The 10,761-nt window shown below is 43.4% G+C and overlaps 1 protein-coding gene across 1 annotated transcript; it reads left to right on the top strand.

The window, feature by feature from the left end:
* Nucleotides 1–521: 521 nt before the first annotated feature.
* LOC123482614 (2',3'-cyclic-nucleotide 3'-phosphodiesterase-like) lies at nucleotides 522–8,671 on the top strand. Its single transcript, XM_045210900.1, has 4 exons — nucleotides 522–676; nucleotides 2,205–3,752; nucleotides 3,883–4,010; nucleotides 7,115–8,671. The coding sequence occupies exons 2-4, from the start codon at nucleotides 2,225–2,227 to the stop codon at nucleotides 7,574–7,576; spliced, it is 2,118 nt and encodes a 705-aa protein (XP_045066835.1). The 5' UTR covers nucleotides 522–676; nucleotides 2,205–2,224; the 3' UTR covers nucleotides 7,577–8,671.
* Nucleotides 8,672–10,761: the final 2,090 nt, after the last annotated feature.

The following is a 10,761-nucleotide window of genomic DNA, read 5'->3' as shown; positions in this document are numbered from 1 at the left end:
TTTCTATCTGATTACAAGGCTAGTTCCCTTTACTTCTGCACTCTGATATCATTGTTTCAGGCTGGCATGCTGACATAATGCTGTGATTCACTAAGCAGCTGACTCCATTTTTATGGGTATTAAGAAATCCTGCCATGTTATCAGATTAGAAAGTGATTAGACACATCTGATCTCATAAAGCCCCCAGACTTTTGAGCTTATTTCCTTTACAGAACATGCATTTCTGGAGAAAAAAAATTATACAGAGCTTTATTTTCCAAAGAGTTTGTGTTGCGGACCTAAAATCATAAACTGGCACAATATAAAATGACTCATTGTTGTCACTTGTGCCGTGAATTATCAGACTTTCTGGCATTATTGCCATGGCTTATGGAATTTAAATTCTAAATATGAGTTTGGTTGAGTCAAACGCATATTTAATTTTCTTCTCAGCCAGGAGAAAAGTCCACATTGTCATTGCTGGGACGTTCGCGTTGATAAGAGCGGGGGCGCGCAAACGATTGGAAGCACCCCACCCTCAAGAGCCCTAAGCCTTGCGCGTGCTCAAGAGCCCGTAGTTTCCGTTTTGTTTACTGAGAGTTGGGGGCAGATTTCTGCGCCGAGTGCCCTCTGCTTCCCATCTTTGAAAACACCTAAATTGCAGAGTCAGCAGCATACTCCTGACACAACAGGCACGGTAAGAAACCTTCCTCGGTAATCTCATTCCATTCATATCAATCTGATAGTTAGCCTAAATCGCTCGATTAGAAGCAGCTGTCATATAGTACGATCTTGGAACTTGACTAAAGTTTTCAAAATCACGCTTTTCATGCAAATGTAATTTCTTTAGCTTTGAAATAGGCTATCGTTATTGTTCAGACGTGGCATCTAAATTTGGACATTACATTTCTACGCTGATTTGTTTTGTCTGTAGCGTGGTGATTGCATTGCAGCCACTCCCAGTTTCATCATTTCATTGTTACATGGTAGTAGCCGCGTTTACACTGTCGCACTCAAAACATTATTCTCATCTGACCTACTGAAGATACTTCCCATAAATATTGGCCTCTGATGTGCCCTTTCGAATGTCGTTTGTCTCTTGGTAAACTTGTCTAGCCTGTAACGGGATAGCCATGCTCTTTTTTTTTGTTATCTCATTTCCCGCACCTAATGGCAATTGTGCCACTGACCGTCTGTTACTGAAAAGTAATAATTTATACATACTTTTCTTTGTTACTTGCGATTATTTTTATTCAATTGCGTTTTAAAGCCGATATACGAGCCCTTGCCCACACAAAAGGCTGGTATAATCAGTCGCAGGTGTTCATTTCTCACCACGGCCTAGTCGTCAGAGGCTGAGCACGCCTCTGTTTTTTTTCTCCGGCAGTTTTGCATAGCTTATATCTGAAGCTTGCTCATTAGTCGACCTAATTCAGTGCCATATAAAAATTGATGATGCATATTTTAAAATCGGTTTTATGGATGAATGTTCATGCATTCTAATTGACGTTTGTTTCTTCCCCAGTTACGTTTTTCCCACCTACATGTATAATGCAGACAGGCAGTAGTTCAAGCAGATTATGTGGATGTTTTGAGAATTCAGAGTCCACGAAGGCATGGTTTACACACATCCATCCACCATTATCGTCTAACACACCACACCAAAGATGCCAGCTGTGCTTAAACCATATGAAAAGCTTTTAGTAATCAGGTCGATAGAGCCAAGCCAACCACCCAATGCCTTTATGGCTTAGATTTATTACCTAGAACAAATCTGATATCAGCAGAAGTGGTTTGTCCAGGCCGCAAACCTGCGGAGGCCTTGCCTTCAATGAGCTCTCTCTTAGTCAGCAGGGCTCCACAGAGAGGGGTGACACTGCGAGAAACCACAGCAGTACAGTAATTATATAAGGATAGTCTGCTGCTCCCTATAACTCTTATTAGAAATCCCAAAAGAGATCATTTGACTCCCTCCCTCATATAATGATAGTGTGGTATCCCAAATCTTTGTACAAGGGAAGATTTGTGTCAGATTTATATATAATTTTTTACAGCTTGAATTCCAGCGCAGTTTCATTGTTTGTATGCTGTACAGTAATTTTATTTATTTATGAAGGTCCTGTTTTCCCAGTTATTGAATTTGTATGAGTTTCCTTTGTATCATTATAGCATTGCATGTATTTTCAGGATGAAAATATTTTGTCTAAACCAGTGTTTATCATTAGGTCCATTGAGGAACCCAGATATGGATGCTGAGCAGAACCAGGTGTTGGACACCGAAACAGAGACTCGAGAGCAACAGGAGACTGAAGCAGGAGACTGCCCCCAGTCAAAACTCAACTCTCCAATAGAGCCTGCAAAATCACCAGTGAATGGGCAAGAAATTGAGCATTTGCCAGATATGGTGACGGAATCAGGAACGTCAGAAGAAACACAAGAGACAGAGCCTAAAGCAGAAAAATCACCAAAGAAAATGTCTGCATCTCCTGAGAAGGTTCCAGAGACATCTACAGAAATTGTGACTAAAGCAGAGAAGTACCCAGAAAAACAACCAGAACTAGAGAGATCAACAGAGAAGGTCCCTGAGCCAGCTACAGCATTGTATGTAGAATCAGAAAACATCCAGACCACAGAGCCTGAAAAGCATCCAATGCCAGAGAAAACGCCAGAGCCTCTGCCTTTAGATGAGCCTCTGGCAGAGAATAACATTGAAACTGCGCCAGAGAAAATGGCAGAACCCGGCCCAGAGGCTGTTAAACTGTCTGAGCAGGCAGCGCTCGAGCCTGTCACACAGCAAGAATCTGAGGACGTGAAACTGCTCGAACCAGAAGAGAAAGAGCCTGGGGAATCTGAGAAGCAGGCAGAATCTGATATTGTGTTGGAGGTGGAGCCAGAGATTCAAGTGGAGCCTGAAACTGTAAAGGAAGTGGAGGCAGACAAACAGACCGAAGCTGAAATTGTACCGGAACCAGAGCCAAAGAAACCAGTAGCGGCTGAGACTGTGAAGGAAGTGGAAGCAGGGAAACCAGTAGCAGCTGAGACTGTGAAGAAAGTGGAAGCAGAGAAACCAGTAGAAGCTGACACTATGATGGAAGAGAAACTGGTAGAAGCTGAAATAGGAAAAGGGGCAGATGGAGTGGAGCAGCAGAAGGCAGAAGTTGTCGAGCAGGTTCCCACTCCTGGCACCCTGTCTTTTGCCTTCCTGGAGCATGAGCAGACCAAAGCCACCCTTCGCACCTCTCGCACTCTAATCATCCTCAGAGGCCTCCCCGGCAGTGGCAAGAGCCTCTTGGCACGCGCCATTGCAGATAGCTACCAGGGTCTCTGCACTGTCTGCTGTGCTGATGACCATGGTGTGAAACCGGAGAATCCAGAAGCATCAGCAGATGGGTACAAGGCTTTTGACGATGCTGTGGTAGCCTGCTGCAGTGTAGGAACATCTGCTCAAGTGATAGTGGTGGATGACACCAACCATACCCATGATCGGCTGGCCCGTCTGGGGGAGGTGGCAGAGCAGCACCGGCTGGTGGCCATGTTTCTGGAGCCCCGCACTGAGTGGAGCAGAGACTTGCCACAGCTGGCCAAGAAAACTCAGCGGGGGCTAGAGGAGGCCCAGATCCAGGCCATGAAAGTTCCCCTTGAGGAGACGTCCCTGCCCCTTTTCTTTGGCTGGTTCCTTCTCCCTGGCATCCAGGACAAGGTCAGGTGCACGTCCTTGGACTTCCTGAAAACACTGGACACACTTGAGGCCTTCAAGAAGCACTTGCCTGACTGTGAGTACAGCACAACTGTCTTGTGATATAAACAGTATAATTGTGTGTATCAAGACTCATTGGTGTATCTAAATCAGGTTTTAGTCTCTTGAGCTTGACTGAGACAACTGAGCTTGCTTTGTTTTTTCAGTCACTGTTGAGGCTGAGAAGGAGGTGGACCTGGAGCAGTATTTCCAAGCCAATGGAACTCTTCATTGCACTACCAAATTCTGTGACTATGGCAAGGCTGAGGGAGCCAAGGAATATGCAGACAAACCAGTAAGTCTGAAAGTATATTGAACAAAAATATAAACGCAACATGCAACAATTTCAACGATTTTACTGAGTTACAGTTCATATAAGGAAATCAGTCAATTGAAATACAGCTCTGGAAAAAATTAAGACCACTGCAAATCTTTCTTAAATCAGCATCTCTACATGTATGACTTCCATTCCAGTGTCTGTTGAATTCCAACACAGGCACACCTCATTCTACTGAATTAGGTACTGATTAGGTGATCACCTGAACCAAATGTTATTTAATGAGGAAAAGTATAAAAACCACTGCTGTGGTCATCACTATCCTCTTGCAATAGGACCAGCTGGATGGCAAGAACAGTGCTAATAGTACCTCAAAAGTAATATTAATCAAATAACTATTTACCATGCCAAAAGAGTTGAAAAGGAAAGTTTTGAGTGAGGAAAAGAAGCGTTCAATTCTGGCTTTACTGGCAGAGGGATACAGTGAGCGTCAGGTTGCTTCCATCCTTAAAATGTCAAAGACGGCGGTTCATAAGAACAAGGTCAAGCAGCAGACATTGGGGACAACAATGGGGCGGCGCACAATTGGCCCAGCGTCGTCCAGGGTAGGGGAGGGAATGGCCGGCAGGGATGTAGCTCAGTTGGTAGAGCATGGCGTTTGCAACGCCAGGGTTGTGGATTCGATTCCCACGGGGGGCCAAATAATGTATGCACTCACTAACTGTAAGTCGCTCTGGAGTCTGCTAAATGACTAAAATGTAAATGTAAAACAACAAAGCTACAGAACGGCAGAGGGCGAAAATGACTAATAATAATAAATAATATGCCATTTAGCAGACGCTTTTATCCAAAGTGACTTACAGTCATGCGTGCATACATTTTTTGTGTATGGGTGGTCCCGGGGATCGAACCCACTACCTTGGCGTTACAAGCGCCGTGCTCTACCAGCTGAGCTACAGAGGACCACAGAAGCCAACAGCATGATTGGACAACCTCCAGCAAAAGGAGGTTGTACAGAAAGGAACAGGTTAGTATTCCACCAGCTAAAGATGGACATAGCACTTACAGTATACAGTATGATGCTGGCTAGATTAACGCGTGTGGAGAGCTACTACTGACCGGGATGACCGCCAACTCATTCGAATGTCACTCAACAACCGTAGGATGACATCAAGTGACCTACAAAAAGAATGGCAAACGGCAGCTCGGGTGAAGTGCACGGCGAGGACAGTTCGAAACAGGCTCCTAGGGGCAGGGCTGAAGTCGTGCAAAGCTAGAAAAAAGCCCTTCATCAATGAGAAGCAAAGAAGAGCCAGGCTGAGGTTTGCAAAAGACCATAAGGATTGGACCATAAGATAATCTTCTCTGATGAGTCCAATTTTCAGCTTTACCCAACACCTGGTTGTCTAATGGTTAGACGGAGACCTGGAGAGGCCTACAAGCCACAGTGTCTCGCACCCACTGTGAAATTTGGTGGAGGATCGGTGATGATCTGGGGGTGCTTCAGCAATGCTGGAATCGGGCAGATTTGTCTTTGTGAAGGATGCATGAATCAAGCCACATACCAGGTTGTCCTGGAAGAAAACTTGCTTCCTTTTGCTCTGACCATTGTTCCCCAACTCTGAGGATTGGTTTTTCCAGCAGGACAATGCGCCATGCAACACCGCCCGGTCAATCAAGTTGTGGATGGAGGACCACCAGATCAAGACCCTGTCATGGCCAGCCCAATCTCCAGACCTGAACCCCATTGAAAACTTCTGGAATGTGATCAAGAGGAAGATGGATGGTCACAAGCCATCAAACAAAGCCGAGCTGCTTGAATATTTGCGCCAGGAGTGGCATAAAGTCACCCAACATCAATGTGAAAGACTGGTGGAGAGCATGCCAAGACGCATGAAAGCTGTGATTGAAAATCAGGGTTATTCCACCAAAATATTGATTTCTGAACTCTTCCTAAGTTAAAACATTAGTGTTGTTTAAAAATGAACATGAACTTATTTTCTTTGCATTATTCGAGGTCTGACAACACTATCATTTTTTATATTTTGACCAGTTGTCATTTTCTGCAAATAAATGCTCTAAATGACTATTTTTATTTGGGAGAAATGTTGTCAGTAGTTTATAGAATAAAACAAAAATGTTAATTTCACCCAAACACATACCTATAAATAGTAAAACCAGAGAAACTTTTATATTTTTGCAGTGGTCTCTTAATTTCTTCCAGAGCTGTATATTCATTTAAACCCTAATCTATGGATTTCACATGACTGGGCAGGGGTGCAGCCGTGGATGGGCCTGGGTGGGCATAGGCCCACCCACTTGGGAGCCAGGTCCAGCCAATCAGAATGTTTTCCCCCATAAAATGGCTTTGTTACAGACAGAAATGCTTTTCAGTTTCATCAGCTGTCCAGGTGGCTGGTCTCATACAATCCCGCAGGTGAAGAAGCTGGATGTGGAGGTCCTGGGCTGGCATAGTTACACGTGATCTGCGGTTGTGAGGCCTGTTGGACGTACTGCCAAATTCTCTAAAACGACGTTGGAGGTGGCTTATGGTAGAGAAATGAACATTAAATTATCTGGCAACAGCTCTGGTGGACATTCCTACAGTCAACATGCCAATTGCACACTCCCTCAAAACATCTGTGGCATTGTGTGACAAAACTGCACATTATAGAGTGGCCTTTTATGGTCTCCAGCACAAGGTGCACCTGTGTAATAATCATAATGTTTAATCAGCTTCTTGATATGCCACACCTGTCAGCTGGATGGATTATCTTGGCAAAGGAGAAATGCTTACTAACAGGTATATAAACAAATTTGTGCAAAACATTTGAGAGAAATACGCCTTTTGTGCACATGGAACATTTCTGGATCTTTTATTTCAACTCATGAAACATGGGACCAACACTTTACATGTTGCATTTATATTTTTATTCAGTGCGTATTGGTGATGGGAATTATTTGTCAAATGCAACCTCATCCTATTAACCCATGATCTACTACACAGCTCATATTGGCCTTGTTTTATGAATTAAACGTCTGATGACCAGTGCATTGTTTAAATGTATTTTCACTTTTCAGGGGACCATTTTGAAATAACCTCTTTACTTTTCCCCCTCTAGGCCGTTAAAGAGTTGTATGGCTCTGTGTTCGAGTTGTCTCTCAGTGCCCTCTTCGTCACACCTCGCACTGTTGGTGCCCGGGTTTCACTCTCTGAGGATCAGTTGACCCTGTGGCCTGCCGATGCTGAGAAGGAGGTAGTGTCTGTAGTCCCGGCCGCCACCACCCTGCCTGCTGGCAGCCGTGCCCACATCACCTTGGGCTGTGCGGAGGGCGTTGAGCAGCTGCAGACGGGTATCGACCTGCTGGAGATCCTAGCGCTGCAGCAAGCGGGGCAGGAGGGCGAGCTGGTGGAGGAGATGGAGCTTGGCTCCCTGTCCTACTATGGCAAGGGGAGGTGGCTGCTCAGTCTGAGGGAGCCTGTCTCCGCCCAGGCCTGCTTTTCCAGCCTCTACGGGCCCAAGAAGGCAGACGCCAAGAAAGACGGGGACAAGAAGAAGAAGCAAAAGTGCACCATTCTGTAAAGGAGAGGGGGAGGGTGGTAATGGATGGCTCGGGATGAGTGGCGTACTAGTGTTCTGATTTGTCTGTGGGGAGGTTTGTGTGTTTGTGCTACTTTTGGGGTTTGGGAGGCGTCTTGGATATCCCACCCCAAATCCACAAGCTGTGTGCCTTTCTCTATTGCTTTGCTGCACAACCCAAGAGGCCTTTAAACCACAGTTTAGGTCAAGCTTAGCATCTTGTTCAGTGTCTTGTCATGCGTTTTAGTGCCATAGTTGCAATTGGATAGGATTTCCATAGACGAGGCCTGATTTCATGGCTCAGTTGCAGTTTAGACAGATGTAGTAGGACTGCTTTACCTAGTACCGCTTCTCCCCGTTTGTGACCACGATTTTCCCTACTCAATTCATGTATAACACTATATTCAACCCCTTCCGCATATGTCAGTGTTAAGCATTTAGATGTGTTTTCATGTTTGATGTGAGTGGCTCAAATAGTATTTTCATTGCATGCCAGGTTTTTCAGTTTGTCAGACGTAGTTATAGTCATGATTAGCTCGTTCGCAAAAAAAGTTACATCTATTTCAGTAATTTCTTGTGACACTGGTCATAATTTCCTGTGGTATAGTTAGTCAGCCCTGTCGTGTTTGTGCATTTGTATGCGTGTGTTTGGTAAGAAGGAAAGAGCTGGGGAATTTCATAAGTAGCACATGGGCCAAAAAGGGTGTCTGTATGCTTGATTTCATGTGCTGAACTGTGAATGTCATTCATAGAGGCCCTTCCTAATTAACTATTTTTGCACGATGCTGGAGAAATCAAAGGGAGAATGCTGATGAGTGTGCAGTTTGTTTCATTAGCGGGCACTTACTTGGTACTTATCGAATGCTGTGAAACCAAGGCCACAATTTGCAATCTAATGTAGTATAGGAGACTGCAGCCTGGGATCAGCCCTCTTTCTGTCAACCAGTTTTCGCATGTCAACTTGTATGTATCCACTGTCTGTTCATTAGTGATGTGTAGGTTTCTTAAGGCAAAGCCATGCTTGTGTAGTTCTTCCAATGAGTCACAATTTTTGCACATGTTTTGTACACTTAATAAAATAATTTGCTTTGCTCCAAATATTGTGTAATGGAATTTGTACTTGTTACACCCTGTTCAACAAGACTGTTCGCTTTTCTGTACACCCATTTCAACAGTGAGAGGAAGCAATTGACCCTTGACGCTGTACAGTGAGACTCAGGCATTTTGTTGGTTGATGGAGAAGTTGACCAGCAGATGGCACTCAGCCTCCGGCTACTATTAGTACAATGTATGAAGGCCAGTTGATGTTTGTCCAAATCTCCTGAAACTGAAGCGACGTACTGGTTCCCTCCACTTTTGAGGTAGTGTAGCCTAGGCCACAAGCTCTCGAACACCCCACTACAACACACACAATCCTACCTCTGTTACATTTTATTCTCTGAGTTGAATGACCCAATTATCTGAGAGTGTCTAGTGGTGTGCCATCACCTCCCATTGCACCACAACTGTGCAAGTTTTGATATCAATCATTTACACACCGGTGTGAGTGAGAGCAAGAATTGCAACTCTTACCAAGGTCAGTATAGCCAGCTGCACTAGACTGATGATTACACATACTGACTGTACAGGGCACTTGGCTCATCTGACTAATATGATGCAAAAGAGTCTTACTCCATCCAAATGAAATTGCTCCACCTTCAAATGGTCTGATTTTATTACACATTTTAATGTATTACCCAGGTTCTGTTCTTCATGCCATAATGAACTATATATCCTAGAAAAAATATTGCATTGGTTAGATAGCCATCCTGCTGGTGTTTACATATTTTGTTAGCGTGATCATTTCAATTTGTTTATTTGTGCACAAGACAATACAAAATATGATGAGAGTTGAAAAGGCAAGTGACAAGTGCATGTGCAGGATAGGTAAAATAAATTACGGTCAGTGCTATCCGGGAACCTTCTGACTTTCTCTACCCTAAACCCTAACATTAACCCCTTACCTAAACCATAACCCTTAACCATTTTCAAATTCAACTTCAATGGGTTTATATATATACTAGATGACTAATTGGGGCGCTGTGTTGAAGCCTCCTTGCATCCATCTTGGCACCCCCACCGTTGTAAAATAATATATATTTTAGAAGCTATAAAATGCATTTATGAATGTCTACACTCGTTTTTGCCACATTTATTATAGTACATACACCTTAATGTATACTTTTAAAATTATTTTATGTGAGCTAAACATACAAATTAAAATTAATAAATATATGAAAACATTTTCCTTAAAGTATTTTTTTGGGGGGATGACTAATGTTACTGTTCCCACAACAACAAAATAATTAAATACATGCTAATTTTTTCCTTGAAATATTTAATTGAAATAGAATTTCATTTATTCTATTTGTAAGTCGCTCTGGATAAGAGCGTCTGCTAAATGACGTAAATGTAAATGTAAATGTATTCCTATGGAGAACTGCTCCTACTGGGGAGTGCCAATATGGCCGACCGGCGGCTTCAAAGCCCCTCAATGGCCAAAGACAGCATCAGCGAACCATTTTTTGGTTTATATGCATCATTGGTAGGGACGTCCCAAGGATCTCTTATTGCACGGAGCCCAAAAAAAACCTGAGGTGCATAAGGCACCGCCCCCTTTCAAATATTACTAGAACAAAATAAACGAACAAAATGGTATCCTGATTAATCAAACAAATAGTTTGGGATTTACACAAATAAAAATATGTTGGATCAGGGGTAAAAAAGCTCAATACTGCAGTTTGTACAATGTATTTGAAGGTTACTGAATGAAAATGCCTTTGGGGAATAATTGTCTACACGTTTATGTATTTATCTATATGGTCAAGGCCAAGGGCAACGGCAAAATATAAATAACCTTCATATAGATGGACTTGATTTCACTGCCATATTATTAACTTTTAGTCTAATTGAAAAAGGGAGACATGTTTACTGTCTTTTATGCATGATCATTATGCACGATCATGTGATTCCGTTCTGATTGGCTACAATATGTTAAAAAGACAACGCCAGCCAATCAGTGTCCTACAGTTGAATAGGGTAGTCGTTTCTTTCAACGAGAGGTGGGCGTGAGCGTTATGAAGCAACATAGACCATGGGGTGGTGTGACCCAATTGGAGAGCAGGGATATCAGGCAAGTCTATCGTCAG

This window comes from Coregonus clupeaformis, chromosome 35 (assembly GCF_020615455.1).
Source record: "Coregonus clupeaformis isolate EN_2021a chromosome 35, ASM2061545v1, whole genome shotgun sequence".
NCBI lineage: Eukaryota > Metazoa > Chordata > Actinopteri > Salmoniformes > Salmonidae > Coregonus > Coregonus clupeaformis.
The sequence above is the reverse complement of the archived record's forward strand: the minus strand, read 5'-3'. Positions and strand labels throughout refer to the sequence as shown.